The following is an 18252-nucleotide window of genomic DNA, read 5'->3' on the forward strand; positions in this document are numbered from 1 at the left end:
TATGAGGGCTCCAGCCTCATGGGGCACCTTCCAAAGGCCCCACCTCCTAATACCATCATATTGGGCTACATGTGAAGTTGGTTGGCACACAAAAATTTAAATCATAGCAAGGGGGAAAAGGAGGCAAGCCTTTAACCTGCTACGATTGCAGGTAAATGAAAATGAAGATTAAATTCTAAGTAAGAGAGCTTGTGGTGGGGTAACTGAGACTGAGGGCATAAAGGTAACTGTTCAAAATACTTCAGGACTTCAGAAGACACTGAGGAAAGACTTAGAAGGTGGACTGATGGTGAGGGTGAGAGGAAAAATGAACCAAGTAGAAAGGAATAAATATATGGAAAAAGATATGAAAAAAAGATTGCCTATTGGAGGAGGGTGAGTCTATCCAGAGCTGGAATTGAAGCTTACACCAAGGAACCAACCTTTTTCTTTCCTTTTTAAAAGGCTAACTATATCATGAGTATAATCACCTATATGTTTTTCTAATCAATTGCCTTTATTTTTTTTACATTTACCTTGAATTCATTAGGATTAATGTTTGTATGTGGCATGAGGCCAGTATGAACTTTTTTTTCTCAAACTGTTAAGCCAAAAAATTAAATTTTTTTTCCCTTCTCTAATTTTAATTACTCCTTTACAATTTTCTGGTATTTTCTAATTGCGCTCTGAAGAGCTTTAGAGTTTCTCAGACTTGCATCAGTCAGAGAGCTATGACTGTTTTTTCCTTTGGTTATTTCTTTTATTAACTTTGTAATTCAGTGAACAATATTTGTTAACTACCTACTACATGCTGAACGCTATGCTAGTGTCACTGGAGATAAAATGAGTCCTAAAATGAACATGGCCCTTGCCTCAGGGGGTTATATTGTCTAGTGAGTTTTACATATCAGGTTTTCATATACACGTTCCTGTTTTTCTATTGAAACTTGCAGAAAGACAGTGAGATTTGGAGACCCACTAATTTTGTAACGTTGAGCGTTATTTGTCTTCTCCAAATCTTCATATATTCTCACCTCATGGTGGGATGGTAGCCCCTGTTTTAGTGTATTGCTTTAAGGATTAAGTGGAATAACTTCATATAAAAGGGCTCAGTCCCCAATAATTAATTTACTTTCTTCTTTCCTAACTTTTGTCTATACTTTTCCTATTGATAAAAGACCTGGAATTTTGGTTAACATTCCTGTGTCCGATGCCATCTGAGTGTTTGGTACCGATTACTAATAGGTTATCTAACTTCTCTTTCCTAACACTCTGTTGATAAGACTTTCTTTAATATCATCATACCATCTAGCTTAAGCCAAAGGATTTATCTTAGTTCCAAGGTGCTTAATCTCCTTTAATTCTTAACTATCCCTGTATTCTAAGAATTTCCTCCTTCTTTTGATACTACTGTAATATTTTCCTTCTTTATTCTTTTGCAAGTATCCTTTTACATGTCCCCAAACTTTAGATATTTTCTCAAAACTCATTCCTCCCAACTCTTTTTTTGCTTTTGCCCTTCTTTTTGTCAAACAAGTAGTCATCTATTCTCATCACTTCAGCTCTAACCTCTCTGTAGCCTCATTATATCTGTCTATCTATTGGAATACAACCCCATATTACCAATGGGAGTTTATTCATTCATTCAGTACAGGGAGTTTATTCATTCATTCAGTACAGGGAGTTTATTCATTCATTCCTTGATGATTTTTATTGCCGTTGGATATACTGTCTTCTCAAATGCTGATCAGCGTTCTGCACTAAAATTCTGTTTCTGTGTCCAGAATCATTCACTTTTGTCTTAATTTGGTTTCTTAGCTTGTTTTCTTCTTAAAAGTGCTATCATTCTTCTAGTTACTTAGACTCAAAACCTTTATTCCTTCATGTTCACACTCTGTGTTCACTTGAGTCTTGTTACTTGAGTCTTGTTGCTTTTTGTTTGGAAATATCTTGTATTCATTACTTCTTTGTTTCTCTACTACTGCCATCCAAGTCCAGTCAGCACAGTAGATGACTTCAGCAGCCTTTGCTATTCTTTCTATCCCTTATTCTTTTCTTCAGACCAGCTTGCCCATTATTATTACATTAGTAGTCTTCCTAAATACTGTATTTATCCTGTATTCTCCTGTTCAACATTTTCAGTGATTCATTTCTTTTGGCAGTGTTTCTTTTGAAGGAAAAATTTTCTCATGGATTCCCAGTGTTGGCATAAAATCTCTTAATTATAATGTAACTTAAATATGTCCAAATATACAACTAAATATAAACGTTTGCACATAAAATTGTATTACCAAAACAGTTTACAAATTCATTACAAACAAAACTATAAAATAGATAAAATTTAAGTTAACATTAATGTGACAAAAGATGTTTGCTGAAACTTAATCAGTAAGCTCAACATGAATATGGTACTAAGTGCTCTGAGTATGGCATGGACCTATTCTACTCTTTTTAAAAATTAATTAATTAATTAATTAAGTTGCACCGGGTCTTAGTTGCAGCAGGTGGGCTCCTTAGTTGCGGCATGCAAACTCTTAATTGCGGCATGCACGTGGGATCTAGTTCCCTGACTAGGGATCGAACCTGGGCCCCCTGCATTGGGAGCTTGGAGTCTTAACCACTGCACCACCGGGCCTATTCTACTCTTGAAACTTCTGAGAAACCTTTGTTTCTACAGCATATTATGGTATCATTTGGCCTTCACTTGGTACAAACATATCATTTAAGAAATAGATCTGTCCTTGTCTTTTTTTTTTTTCTTCATCTCTCAGCCAGCTACAATTAAAGTAGCCTATTTGGCAGCAGTAAGATAGTAAATAAAAATGCACATTCGGGCACTGATACTACTTGGTTTTTGGGGGTTATTAGGTGAACATCAAGATGATCCAGAATATGGAGTGTGTGTGTGTGTGTGTGTGTGTGCGCATGCGTGTGTGTGTGTGTGTGAGAGAGAGAGAGAGAGGGAGAGAGAGAGGGAGAATTTTAGTTCACTTGAAAAAAAGAAACTTAGGAGATTTTTATAGAAGACTAATGGAATCTAAAAACTCAGTTCTAGACCTCCAGAGTCTACAAACACCATTATAAATGTTGCTATTCGTGGGATAAAGACCAAATTCCTCATGTTGACATCTAAGGCCTTTATCAATTTGGATTAAATCTCTTTTCCTTTTTTATCTTTTTCTTTTTTGACTTCTTACTATTGTGTACACATATTCACATTTTTCCCAGAATTATGCCTTATCTCTTTTTATACCTCTGTCCCTATATAATGCCATCTACCTATATAGCCTTTAAGGGCCAGTTCATGCTCTCATATCCCCTTGAAGCTTCTGTTCCCCTCTTCAGTTATAATTTGATATTTCTCCTTCTTTGAACTCCTCCTGTGAACTCCTTCTGTATCTGGTACTTGAACATTTCAATTTTTTTGGTAATATTACTTTAATTGTTTGATTTTCATATTCTTTACATCACTAGCCCTCAGGGTCCTTAAAGGCAATAGTAACTTAAAAGTCTTTTGCATAATCTTCAAGATCATTGTTGGTATTCCTGAAGCACTTTACTAAGTGAATCAAATGGGATTACAGTATTAGGGGTTTAGTTTCCCTCAGAAATATGTGATTCCTTCCTATAGAATGTAAGCAAAGTACTTTGATATAGAAAATTTGCATTTCTCTAAAACTAAAATGCCTTAGAAATTTTATATTGTTTGAACTCATTTGTTCTGTATTTCCAGGACTGCTGGGAAAGATTCTGATGGCCATCCGAGATGCAGGTTTTGAAATTTCAGCTATGCAGATGGTAGGTAGTTTGCAATAGGTCATAACTTACTGAGGAACTGTGTTTTTTTTTTGAAGTGTGCTTGAAAATTTTTTACACTGAATTTTCTCTGTATACTTGTGAGCTCAATGCATTAAAAATAAAAGATATATTTGTTGAACTTGATAACCTTATAGTAAAAAAAAATTTTTGAACTGATTTTACCTATATAATCTCTCACTAAGAGAACTAATATTCTAATGGTACATCTAATTTAAGCTTATAAAGCAGGTTTATGTAATTCCTGGAACTTTAGTTGCAAAATAAATGCAGACTGAAACAATACATTTAGTTCCTCCAAACAAAATATAGAATTAAGCTAAGTAGTTATAATGAATTTTCTGTTGTCTGGATTTGTGACTAAGAAGAGAACCAGTTCAGATTTTTCCCAGGACCTTTGCTGGTTTCTGGAGTTTCCCTCAGTATCTTCTTTGGAGTTAGCACATTTCAGCCCCTCTCTTGGCAGTCATACCACTGGATCTCCGGAGCCCACAATCATTCAAAATTGCCCTGCTGGCACATTTCTAGGAAACCCTTCACTGAAGAAACAATATTAACTTCTATAGAGTCCTTCTATATCTTTGTGCTATACTTATCAGTGTATTTGATGATAAATTGGGCACAAATTATTACAGGAATCAAATAATTTACATTTTACAATTTTTTTTGTTTTTGTTTCTTTTTTCCTCTTTTTCTTGCATTAATGGGGATTTTTTTAATGATTCCATTTTACTTTCACTATCGATTTATTACTTATACCTCTAAAAATTTTTTTAGTGCTGTTCTAGGGTTTAAAATCATCTTTAAATAGTCTATCTTTACATTTTACAATTTTTGAAGGCCAGCAAGTTTGCGTTATTATGACAGTGAAATGCCAGTTTTGGAAAGAATTTTCTTACCAATATAATTTATTTGCTCTTTTTCTGAAAAGGAACTGCTTTTGATTTCTATGAAGTCTTAGGATCACCCAAAATCAGAGGTCAGGGCACTAACTGAGGTTCTGCCTATTTTGTATCCTGGATTGGTGGGAATGATAATAAGCTGAGAAAAGGTCATAAATATCAGCTAGTTTACAGAGTTATCAGGCACAACTTGGAGACTGATGAGGAAGTTAATAATTGAAGAATCTTACCCAGGACTATAATGAAATTGTTAGCCAAAACGTTCTCAAAGTATTAGCTTGGTGATGTAGTCACAGGGTTATAGGACCTAAGCCTCCTTAAGTAGTAATCCTTGTGGAAATTTTAGAATTAATCATTGATCTAACTCTAGGCCTACAACCTAGAATAGTGATTGTCCATAGTAGGTGCTCAGTGAAAAAAAATAATTAAAAAGAAAAGAATCAGTTGAACTTATGGGGGAGGCATGGTAGTTTAGTGACAATTGTGTCGTGATTTTTGGAATCAGAAAGCTCTATTTCTGAATCATGTGTCTTCTGCTTTCTAGGTATGTGAACTTGGCCAGATTTTAAGCATTGTTCAGTTTTCTCAGCTAGGCAATGAGAATATTATTTGCCTCAGTGGATTATTTCATGGAATAAATGAAATAACCCTACACAATACTTTGTAGAATTTCCAATACAAGTTACTAAGTATTTAATAAATTATATTTTCTGTTATTATTTTATGGTATTAGTAATATAAGAATTTGTATGAATATCAAATAATATACTGAAATTAAACAAAATTCCCTCCCTCTAATAGTTATGTTGCCTATGAAAATAAATCTTCCTAGTTTGAACTATTGTCTGGGTAGACAGAAACTTCTTAGTGATCTTCAATCCTGGCAACAATAAAGAAGCAAAGTAGGGAGGAAAACAAAATTGGGAAGTCTGAGGCTATTTTTAAAAAATTTAAGGTTCTGATTCTTGAGATGGTAGAACTTAATGAAACTTTATTTCTAAGTTTGAATCCAGCCTGGATAAGAATGACTCTTTGTAAGTTTACCTTATTAGCATATTCTGACAATTCTTTTTGAAGAGGAGTAGGATTTCCAGATGAATGGTTTCAGTGCTTTATTATGAGCCAGACTAGGGATTTTTCTGAATGCTTGGGAGGAAAAGGGTATTATTTCCAGCTCCCCTCTACAAAATTTGAAGAACTTTTCTTTAGTAATATTTCTTTAAAAAAATTTTTTTTAATTTATTTTTATTTATTCATTTATTTTTACATCTTTATTGGAGTATAATTGCTTTACAATGTTGTGTTAGTTTCTGCTGTACAACAAAGCAAATCAGCTATATGTATACATATATCCCCATATCCCCTCCCTCCCACCCTCCCTATCCCACCCCTCTGGGTCATCACAAAGCATCGAGCTGATCTCCCTGTGCCTCTTATTTGTGCCACTAATCTATCGATAAACAACATTACATTGTATAGATATATAAGTCATTTCTGTACCAGGAATGAGGTTTTATTCAGCGAGGTGGAGTGTAGTGGCTGAGAGTACGATCAGTGGGATCAGACTGCTTAAGATGGAATGCCAAGTACTGAAGGCTACATAACCCCTCTGAGTCTTCACCTCATCTGTAAATGGGGGCTATTAACATTACTTACCTTGTAGGGTGGTTTTTACAATTAAGTGAGATGATGTACCTACAGGACCTAGAACAATGCTTGATATATTTAAGTACTCAAATGTTATAAATAATTTTTTATTTTTTTTTTTTTATTTTTATTTATTTTTTTTTTTTTTTGCGGTATGCGGGCCTCTCACTGTTGTGGCCTCCCCCGTTGCGGAGCACAGGCTCCGGATGCGCAGGCCCAGCGGCCATGGCTCACGGGCCCAGCCGCTCCGCGGCATATGGGATCCTCCCAGACCGGGGCACGAACCCGTATCCCCTGCATCGGCAGGCGGACTCTCAACCACTGCGCCACCAGGGAGGCCCTAATTTTTTATTTTTGATAAACAATAATTTGTTATTGATTATCTGAACTTTAACACTGTTTCTTCAAAGACTGTTTAATTTGTTCAAGGTTTACATTTTAAAGGAAATATATCCAAGAGATCATAAATGTTGAGTGCTAAGTGTCGCTCATTCTATTGTGTTGGTTGGCTTATGTTGTTTTTTTTTTTTTAATATAGTTCAACATGGATCGAGTTAATGTTGAAGAGTTTTATGAAATTTATAAAGGAGTCGTGTCTGAGTATAACGTAAGTATCGAAATAAATGTAAAGCATTGGTACTGAAAACAACTTGTGTATCTCAAATCTTGTAGATCTCAGTATAATTTATAATCATGAAAGTATTGCTTGAAGTATTCATGATTCTGCCAATTGCCAACTGATCATACCAGTGACTGAGGCATTTTTTATCCCTCAGAGCCACTGGGTCAGTTTTTAAAATATGATGCTATTTCATTTATGAAACAAAAATATACAGGAATTGAAAAAACACTTTGCTGAGATATTGACACATTTTGATATTATCTATGAACATTATAAAATTCTCAGGGTGGAAGACTGTCCAAAATGCTTTAAAAAGTTGAGAGCAAATAGTTCTTAATGTAACTTCATAGCAGTAGTTAGTGTCTACTTAATGCTACAAACGCAGATAGAATCATCTGACAATGCGATGGAGACTGAAGAAATGATAAGACTTAAAGGGAGTTGTTTAGAGGGCAGTGAAATTCGTTCTTGAAAACAAGACTATATTCAGATAAGCTGAATGTTGTTTATTAAAATAATACATGATAGATATTTAATCAAAGTTAGTTTCTTCCCCTTTTATCAAATTATATACGTTTGTGCTGGTGGCCTGCCTCATCACCCACATTGTTTTATAGAGAATTTTGGCTTTTTTTTTTTTGCATCAAGTTCACTATTCCTGACAATGAAACTAGATTCCCCTCTCCTCACTTCTCTATGCCCTTTCCTTTCAACCTACTTTAAGAAATGACCTGAGCCTTTGTCTTATTTAGCCCTACATAGTAAAGGCCAATAATGAGATATTATATTTGCATTCAGCATACTGGTAGTGATCCACCATTCTTTAGAGGAACCAGAGTGTTCTTTTGCTATAGGTTATCGAACTTTAATCTTGTTAGCTTACTCATTTTAGAGTTATGCTCTTTTTTTTCTTAAATGGAAGAAATTTTAAAATGTGTTCTTACCTTTTTTATTAATTTATTTTTAAATTTTTAAAATTTTCATTTTATATTGGAGTATAGTTGATTTACAATGTTGTGTCAGTTTCAGGTATACAGCAAAGTGATTCAGTTATACATATACATGTATCAGTTCTTGTCCAGATTCTTTTCCCATTCAGGTTATTACAGAATATTGAGTAGAGTTCCCTGAGCTATACAATAAGTCCTTGTTGGTTATCTATTTTATATATTGTAGTGTGTGTATATGTTAATCCCAAATTCCTAATTTATCTCTCCCCGCCACGTTTCCCTTTCGGTAACGGTAAATGCGTTTTCTAAATCTGTGAGTCTATTTCTGTTTTGTAAATAAGTTCATTTGTATCATTTTTTTAGATTCCACATATAAGTGATATCATATGATGTTTGTTTTTTTCTGTCCGACTATGCTACAATTTTTGATGACTATTTGTATGCCTTCTAATTAAATTTATTCCCTCATCTCAAATTCTCAGGGCTTATGAATTTAGCTATTACCTATTATTTTTATTTTTTTAAACATCTCTATTGGAGTATAGTTGCTTTACAATGGTGTGTTAGTTTCTGCTGTATAACAAAGTGAATCAGCTATACATATACATATATCCCCATATCCCCTCCCTCTTGTGTCTCCCTCCCACCCTCCCTAGCCAACCCCTCTATGTGGACACAAAGCACCAAGCTGATCTCCCTGTGCTATGTGGCTGCTTTCCACTAGCTATCTATTTTAAATTTGGTAGTGTATATATGTCCATGCCACATTCTAACTTCGTCCCAGCTTACCCTTTCCCCTCCCTGTGTCCTCAAGTCCATTCTCTACATCTGTGTCTTTGTTCCTGTCCTGCCCCTAGGTTCTTCAGAACCCTTTTTTTTTAATTGCATATATATGTGTTAGCATATGGTATTTGTTTTTCTCTTTCTGACTCACTTCACTCTGTATGACAGTGTCTAGGTCCATCCACCTCACTACAAATAACTCAATTTCGTTTCTTTTTATGGCTGAGTAATACTCCATTGCATATATGTGCCACATCTTCTTTATCCATTCGTTTGTCCATGGACACTTAGGTTGCTTCCATGTCCTGGCTATTGTAAATAGAGCTGCAGTGAGCACTGTGGTACATGGCTCTTTTTGAATTATGGTTTTCTCAGGGTATATGCCCAGTAGTGGGATTGCTGGGTCGTATGGTAGTTCTATTTTTAGTTTTTTAAGAACCATACTGTTCTCCATAACGGCTGTATCAATTTATATTCCCACCAACAGTGCAAGAGAGTTTGCTTTTCTCCACATCCTCTCCAGCATTTATTGTTTGTAAATTTTTTGATGATGGCCATTCTGACCGGTGTGAGGTAATACCTCACTGTAGTTTTCATTTGCATTTCCCTAATGATTAGTGATGTTGAGCATCCTTTCGTGTGTTTGTTGGCAGTCTGTATATATTTTGCCCATTTTTGGATTGGGTTGTTTGTTTTTTTGATGTTGAGCTGCCTGAGCTGCTTGTAAATTTTGGAGATTAATCCTTTGTTGTTGCTTCATTTGAAAATATTTTCTCCCATTCTGAGGGTTGTCTTTTTGTCTTGTTTATGATGTCCTTTGCTGTGCAAAAGCTTTTAGGATTCATTAGGTCCCATTTGTTTAGTTTTGTTTTTATTTCCATTTCTCTAGGGGGTAGGTCAAAAAGGATCTTGCTGTGATTTATGTCATAGAGTGTTCTGCCTATGTTTTTCTCTAAGAGTTTTATAGTATCTGGCCTTACATTTTGGGCTTTAAGCCATTTTGAGTTTATTTTTGTGTATGGTGTTAGGGAGTGTTCTAATTTCATTCTTTTACATGTAGCTGTCCGGTTTTCCCAGCACCAATTATTGAAGAGGCTGTCTTTTTTCCATTGTATATTCTTGCCTCCTTTATCAAAAATAAGTGACCATATGTGTGTGGGTTTATCTCTGGGCTTTCTATCCTGTTCCATTCATATATATTTCTGTTTTTGTGCCAGTACCATACTTTCTTGATTAGTGTAGCTTTGTAGTATAGTCTGAAGTCAGGGAGCCTGATTCCTCCAGCTCTGCTTTTCTTTGTCAAGATTGCTTTGGCTATTCAGGGTCTTTTGTGTTTCCATACAAATTGTGAAAATTTTTGTTGTAGTTCTGTGAAAAATGCCATTGGTAGTTTGATAGGAATTGCAAGTGAATCTGTAGATTGCTTTGGGTAGTATAGTCATTTTCACAATGTTGATTCTTCCAATCCAAGAACATGGTATATCTCTGCATCTGTTTGTATCATTTTTAATTTCTTTCATCAGTGTCTTATAGTTTTCTGCATACAGGTCTTTTGTCTTCTTAGGTAGGTTTATTCCTAAGTATTTTATTCTTTTTGTTGTAGTGGTAAATGGGAGTGTTTCTGTATTTCTCTTCCAGATTTTTCATCATTAGTATATAGGAATGCAAGAAATTTCTGTGCATTAATTTTGTATCCTGCTACTTTACCAAATTCATTGATTAGCTCTAGTAGTTTTCTGGTAGCCTCTTTAGGATTCTCTATGTATAGTATCATGTCATCTGCAAACAGTAACAGTTTTACTTCTTCTTTTCCGATTCGGATTCCTTTTACTTCTTTTTCTTCTCTGATTGCTATGGCTAAAACTTCCAAAACTATGTCGAATAATAGTGGCGAGAGTGGGCAACCTTGTTCCTGATCTTAGTGGAAATGGTTTCAGTTTTTCACCATTGAGAACGATGTTGGCTGTGGGTTTGTCATATATAGCCTTTAGTATGTTGAGGTAGGTTCCCTCTATGCCTACTTTCTGGAGGGTTTTTTATTATAAATGGGTGTTGAATTTTGTCAAAAGCTTTTTCTGCATCTATTGAGATGATCATATGGTTTTTCTCCTTCCATTTGTTAATATAGTTTATCACATTGATTGATTTGCATATATTGAAGAATCCTTGCATTCCTGGGATAAACCCTACTTGATCATGGTGTATGATCCTTTCAATATGCTGTTGGATTCTGTTTGCTAGTATTTTGTTGAGGATTTTTGCATGTGTGTTCATTAGTGATATTGGCCTGTAGTTTTCTTTCTTTGTGACATCTTTGTCTGACTTTTGTATCAGGGTTATGGTGGCCGCATAGAGTGAGTTTGGGAGTGTTCCTCCCTCTGTTATATTTTGGAAGAGTTTGAGGATAGGTGTTAGCTTTTGTGTAAATATTAGAATTCGCCTGTGAAGCCATCTGGTCCTGGGCTTTTGTTTGTTGGAAGATTTTTAATTACAGTTTCAATTTCAGTGCTTGAGATTGGTCTGTTTATATTTTCTGTTTCTTCTTAGTTCAGTCTTGGAAGGTTGTGCTTTTCTAGAATTTGTCCATTTCTTCCAGGTTGTCCATTTTATTGGTATATAGTTGCTTGTAGTAATCTCTAGTGATCCTTTGTATTTCTGCAGTGTCAAATTGTTACTTCTCCTTTTTCATTTCTAATTCTATTGATTTGAGTCTTCTCCCTTTTTTTCTTGATGAGTCTGGCTAATGGTTTATCAATTTTTTAAATCTTCTCAAAGAACCAGTTTTACGTTTTATTGATCTTTGCTATTGTTTCCTTCATTTCTTTTTCATTTATTTCTGGTCTGATCTTTATGAGTTCTTTCCTTCTGCTAGCTTTGGGTTTTTATTGTTCTTCTTTCTCTAATTGCTTAACGTGTAAAGTTAGGTTGTTTATTTGAGATTTTTCTTTTTCCTTGAGGTAGGATTGTTCTGCTATAAACTTCCCTCTTAGAACTGCTTGTGCTGCATCCCATAGGTTTTGGGTCATTGTGTTTTCATTGTCATTTGTTTCTAGGTGTTTTTTGATTTCCTCTTTGATTTCTTCAGTGATCTCTTGGTTATTTAATAGAGTATTGTTTAGCCTCCATCTGTTTGTATTTTTTACATATTTTTTCCTGTAATTGATATCTACTTTCATAGCGTTGTGGTTGGTAAAGATACTTGATACGATATCAGTTTTCTTAAATTTACCAAGGCTTGATGTGTGACCCAATATATGGTCTATCCTGTAGAATGTTCCATGAGCACTTGAGAAGAAAGTGTATTCTGTTGTTTTTGGATGGAATGTTCTATAAATATCAATTAAGTCCATCTTGTTTAATGTGTCTTTTAAAGCTTGTGTTTCCTTATTTATTTTCATCTTGGATGATCTGTCCATGGTGAAAGTGGGGTGTTAAAGTCCCCTAGTATTATTTTGTTATTGTTGATTTCCCCTTTTATGGCTGTTAGCATTTGCCCTATATATTGAGGTGCTCCTATGTTGGGTGCATAAATAGTTACAATTGTTATATCTTCTTCTTGGATTGATCCCTTGATCATTATGTAGTGTCCTTCTTTGTCTCTTGTAATAGTCTTTATTTTAAAGTCTATTTTGTGTGATATGAGAATTGCTACTCCAGCTTTCTTTTGATTACCGTTTGCATGGAATATCTTTTTCCATCCCCTCACTTTCAGTCTGTATGTGTCCCTAGGTCTGAAGTGGGTCTCTTGTAGACAGCCTATATACAGGTTTTGTTTTTGTATGCATTCAGCTTTCTGTGTCTTTTGGTTGGAACATTTAATCCTTTTACATTTAAGGTAATTATCGATATGTATGTTCCTATTACCGTTTTCTTAATTGTTTTGGGTTTGTTATTGTAGGTCTTTTCCTTCTCTTGTGTTTCCTGCCTATAGAAGTTTCTGTAGCATTCGTTGTAAAGCTGGTTTGGTGGTGCTGAATTCTCTTAACTTTCGCTTGTCTGTAAAGGTTTTAATTTCTCCATTGAATCTGAATGCGGTCCTTGCTTGGTAGAGTAATCTTTCTTTTTTTTTAACATCTTTTTTGGAGTATAATTACTTTACAATGGTGTGTTAGATTCTGGTTTATAACAAAGTGAATCAGCCATACATATACATATATCCCCATATCTCCTCACTGTTGTGTATCCCTCCCACCTGGGTAGAGTTATCTTGGTTGTAGGTTTGTCCCTTTCATCACTTTCAATATGTCCTGCCACACCCATCTGGCTTGCAGAGTTTCTGCTGAAAGATCAGCTGTTAACCTTATGGGGATTTCCTTGTATGTTATTTGTTGCTTTTCCCTTGCTGCTTTTAATACTTTTCCTTTGTATTTAATTTTTGATAGCTTTATAAATATGTGTCTTGGTGTGTTTCTCCTTGGATTTATCTTGTATGGGACTCTGCGCTTCCTGGCCTTGATTGACTATTTACTTTCCCATATTAGGGAATTTTTCAACTATAATCTATTCAAATATTTTCCCAGTCCTTTTTCTCTTCTTGTTCTGGGACCCCTGTAATTCGAATTTTGGGGCATTTAATGTTGTCCCAGAGGTCTCTGAGAATGTCCTCAATTCTTTTCATTCTTTTTTCTTTATTCTGCTCTGTGGTAGTTATTTCCACTATTTTAACTTCCAGGTCACTTATCCATTTTCTGCGTCAGTTATTCTGCTATTGATTCCTTGTAGAGAAGTTTTAATTTCATTTTTTGCGTCAGTCATCGTTGTTTGCTGTTTAGTTCTTCTAGGTCCTTGTTTAATGTTTCTTGTATTTTCTCCATTCTATTTCCACGATTTTTATCATCTTAACTATAATTACTCTGAATTCTTTTTCTGGTAGACTGACTATTTCATTTTCATTTGTTTGGTCTGGTGGGTTTTTACCTTACTCCTTCATCTGCTGTGTGTTCCTCTATCTTCTCATTTTGCTTAACTTACCTTGTTTGGGGTCTCCTTTTTGCAGGCTGCAGGTTTGTAGTTCCCGTTGTTTTTGGTGTCTGCCCCCAGTGGCTAAGGTTGGTTCAGTGGGTTGTGTAGGCTTACTGGTGCAGGGGACTGCTGCCTGTGTTCTGGTGGATGAGTCTGGATCTTATCTTTCTGATGGGAAGGACCACATCTGTTGGTGTGTTTTGCGGTGTCTGTGAGCTTATTATGATTTTAGGCAGCCTATCTGCTAATGTGTGGGGTTGTGTTCCTGTCTTGCTACTTGTTTGGCATGGGCATCCTGGTCATTGAGTGGAGCTGGTCGTTGAGTGGAGCTGGGTCTTAGTGTTGAGGCAGAGATCTCTGGGAGAGCTCTCGCCAATTGATATTATGTGGGGCTGGGAGGTCCTTGGGGGACCAGTGTCCTGAAATCAGCCTCCCACCTCAGAGGCTCAGGCCTGACACCCGACCAGAGCACCAAGACCCTGTCAACCACATGTCTCAGAAGAAAAGGGAGGGGAAAAAAAGGAAAGAAGGAAAACTAAATAAATAAAATTAAATAATTAAAATTAAAAAATATTATTAAAATACAAATATTAAAATGTTATTTAAAAAACGAAAGGAAAGAAGAGAGCAACCAAACCAATAAACTAATCCAACAATGATAACGAGCGCTAAAAACGATAGTAAAACAAAAAAGAACAAGAAAAAAACGGACAGAATCCTAGGACAAATGGTAAATGCAAACCTATACAGACAAAATCACACAAAGAAGCATACACATACACACTCCCAAAAAGAGAATAAGGAAAGGAAAAAAATATATATATAAAAGGAAGAGAGCAACCAAATCAATAAACAAATCTACCAATGATAATAAGCTCTAAATACTAAACTAAGATAAACAAAACCAGAAACAAATTAGATGCAGAAAGCAACCCCCAAGTCTACAGTTATTCCCAAAGTCTGCTGCCTTAGTTTTGGGATGATCCATTGCCTATTCAGGTATTCCAGAGGTGCAGGGTACATGAAGTTGATTGTGGAGATTTAATCTGTTGCTCTTGAGGCTGCTGGGAGAGATTTCCCTTTCTCTTCTTTGTTCGCACAGCTCCTGGGGTTCAGCTTTGGATTTGGCCCCGCCTCTGCATGTAGGTCACCCTCTGGCATCTGTTCTTCACCCAGACAGCATGGGGTTAAAGGAGTGGCTGATTAGGGGGTTCTGGCTCACTCAGGCCAGGGGCAGGGACGGGTATGGAATGCAGGGAGAGCCTGCAGCGGAGGAGGCTGGTGTGACGTTGCACCAGCCTGAGGTGCACCACGTGTTTCCCAGGAAAGTTGTCTCTAGATCACGGGACCCTGGCAGTGGTGGGTTGCACAGGCTCCTGGGAGAGGAGGTGTGGATAGTGAATTGTGCTTGCACACAGGCTTCTTGATGACTGCAGGAGCAGGCTTAGCGTATCATGCCCATCTCTGCTGTCTGCGCTGATAGCCGTGGTTCACGCCCATCTCTGGAGCTCATTTAGGCAGTGATCTGAATCCCCTCTCCTCGTGCTCCCCGAAATATTTGTCTCTTGCCTCTTAATCAGGTCCAGACTTTTTCTGGACTCCCTCCCTGCTAGCTATGGTGCCCTAACCCCCTTCAGGCTGTGTTCACACAGCCAACTCCAGTCCTCTCCCTGGGATCTGACCTCTGAAGCTGGAGCCTCATCTCCCAGCCCCCACTCTCCCCAGCGGGTGAGCAGATGAGCCTCTCAGGCTGGTGAGTGCTGGTCAGCACCGATCCTCTGTGTGGGAATCTCTCCGCTTCACCCTCTGCACCCCTGTTGCTGCGCTGTCCTCTGTGGCTCCGAAGCTTCTCCCCAGCCCACCCCCTATCTCCACCAGTGAAGGGGCTTCCTAGTGTGCGGAAACCTTTCCTCCTTCACAGCTCCCTCCCAGAGGTGCAGGTCCCGTCCCTATTCTTTTGTCTCTGCTTTTTCTTTTGTCCTACCGAAGTACGAGTTTCTTGCCTTTTGGGAAGTCTGAGGTCTTCTGCCAGCGTTCAGTAGTTGTTCTGTAGGAGTTGTTCCACATGGAGATTTTTTTTTGATGTATTTTGCGGGGAGGATGGTGATCTCCACATATTACTCCTCCACCATCTTGAAGGTCCCCCCCACCGCTCTTATCTTAACATCATTTATTCAACCAGTGACAGATGTTTTCCATTTCTTAAATCTTCCTTTTTTACATTTTCCTTCTTTTGTGTGTTTGATGGACTTTTTAAAAAATATGGTTAGAAGCAACTACTTTTATTAATGCACATTATATTATAGTTTTATTGTATATAAGATGAAGAGACTCGTGGAGGCATATCTCACAGTAGCCTTGATCCTGAGTTACATTCTCATACAACATCAGATAGTGTTGAATTTGGCAGCAAGTAGTATTTGAGGACATTAATGTTTTATGTACATATCTGAGGTAGGCCATATTTCCCTTTGGTAAAAAACTTTTTTTTTTTAAAAAAAGCCTCATCTTTTTCTTTTATTTTTTATTGAGGTAACATTGGTTTATAACATTATATGTTTCATGTGTACAACATTATATTTCTGTGCTTTGAAAATACCATACATGCAATTTTTTTATATACTATACATTTACTCTTCGAATTTTTTGATCTTGGGATTCTGGAGATAAAGATAAAAACATCACTGATGTATTTGTCATTTCCCCTGAGAAATCAGGAATTTGAATGACAATAGCAATATTATACTTTAATATCAGGACAGCCCAGAATGATTGATATTGATGTACTTTCTTTGGTTTAATCTTCTCAGTAAGATATTCTCTATAATTACTATTTAAATCTTGTAATATTAATAAAAGAACCTACTTAGGAGAAGGAACAGAGGGACTGTTTGGAAGGGGAAAAACTACCTTATTTCAGAGTAATTATTAGTCTTGTGAGTAATTTTTAGTAATGGTTATGATTTTTATTCAGCTTAAAATGGCTTATTCAGCTTAAAACAAGTATTTCAAATTATTGGTTTGTAGCAGTCTCTTAATGGGAGAATGCACTATATATATGAACCAGAATATATCAATATCCAGGTATCTTTGAGATGTAACTGCATTTATATGATATAAAATTTTATTTATGCTAAAAAATGTTGTTTCCTTGAAAATTTTTCCCAAAGGGAAAGAGTGTTTTTATCCCAGTAATATTTTATTGAAGTAAATATATTCTTATGAATTGTATATAATCTCTGATTCTTTTAAAGTTCTTTTCCCATTTCATGATTCTGACTATTTCATTCAAAGGAAGTTGTACAATGGTCTGTGTTCATATACTAGAAATGCATATGATTGTGATATCTTACATTGGGTAATTTGGGATAGCAAGAATCAGATAGCAAATCCTGGGTCTCATTTGCTATTGTGATTGTTGTATTTCCTCTTGGGTCTCTTAGTTTTCATGACAGTTAATATTTAGGACTCAAGTTTTAAGTTCAGGGAAGAGGTAAGTTTTTAAATGCTGACACTGGATGTCTCTTAATTTTATGAGATTTATTTAATTCTATAAAGTAGGCCATGTAAAAATAATCTTAAGAGGCAACATAGTCTAAAGAAACAAAAACAGGTGATCTGATTCTTACTCTGACTTTTAGTACAGCACTTTACCTTCTTTGTCTTCAGATTCTTACTTATAAAAGAAATAAGATATATAAGGTCATATTAGTGGTTCCATCCATTTTATTGTTTTGAACTTAAAGATGTAAGGGTGTGAAATGTAGAATATGTAGTGTGAAATAGTACGTCATCACTGACACTGTTGTACCAGATATTTTTTAATAATTCTACTCTAGTTCTAGGTTTTCCCATGTTACTTGCTTCAAACTGTAAAATTTTCCTGTTTCCCAAAATTCATCGCAACAGCTTACAGCTTCCTGACCTCAGTTTCCTTTGTTGTTGTTTTTTTTGGCTATGGAGTCAGATGCAAAGTTCAAATCCCAAACACACCCACCAGCTGTGTGACCATGGAAGTTATTTACCTTCTTTAAGCTTTAGTTTACCCATATATAAAATAGAAACAATGCTATTACTTTATGAAGTTATTGTGATTAAATGAAATAAATCTTGTAAAGCAGTCTCATATACTGAGACGATTGCTTTAGTAAATATTAGCTCTTTTTATTATTACTACTATTATTATTACTGTAGCTGAGAATCTTTATAGTAGATTCTGTGTTGATCATTTACAGTTAAATTTGCTGTTTCAGCATTTGCAATCATAAAAAGGTAATAATTCCTATCTTATAGAGTTATCATGATCCAATTATTTGCCACACATGTATTGAGTATCTCCTGTGGGCCATACAATGTGTTGGCTACCAGGGAAACAGAAATGAACAAAAAAAGCACACTCCCTGCCTTCATGGAGCTTATGTTCTGGTGAGGAGAGATATTAAATCAGACATCCCACTGCAACTACTTAAGGAAACTGCTTAGGGACGGTAGTCAAAGGGCTCTTAAGGAAGGAAACAAGTGCTTTTTTGTTTGACAGTGTTTTGCTTAAGTAAAAACCTAGGTGACTTGAGAATTCTGTTAATTCTTTTAA

At 36.0% G+C, this 18252-nt stretch overlaps 1 protein-coding gene across 2 annotated transcripts in view; it reads left to right on the forward strand.

Annotated features, from left to right (window-relative positions):
* NME7 (NME/NM23 family member 7) overlaps positions 1 to 18252 on the forward strand; it is a 263616-nt gene that overhangs the window by 104081 nt on the left and 141283 nt on the right. For both annotated transcript variants that reach the window (XM_082612065.1, XM_082612066.1), the window contains 2 exons: positions 3713 to 3777; positions 6883 to 6951. In XM_082612065.1, the coding sequence (XP_082468191.1) occupies positions 3713 to 3777; positions 6883 to 6951 (134 nt within the window). The remainder of the gene's footprint in view (positions 1 to 3712; positions 3778 to 6882; positions 6952 to 18252) is intronic.

The sequence above is a fragment of the Mesoplodon mirus genome (genome assembly GCF_964341445.2).
Source record: "Mesoplodon mirus genome assembly, chromosome: 3".
In the NCBI taxonomy this organism is placed as follows: domain Eukaryota; kingdom Metazoa; phylum Chordata; class Mammalia; order Artiodactyla; family Ziphiidae; genus Mesoplodon; species Mesoplodon mirus.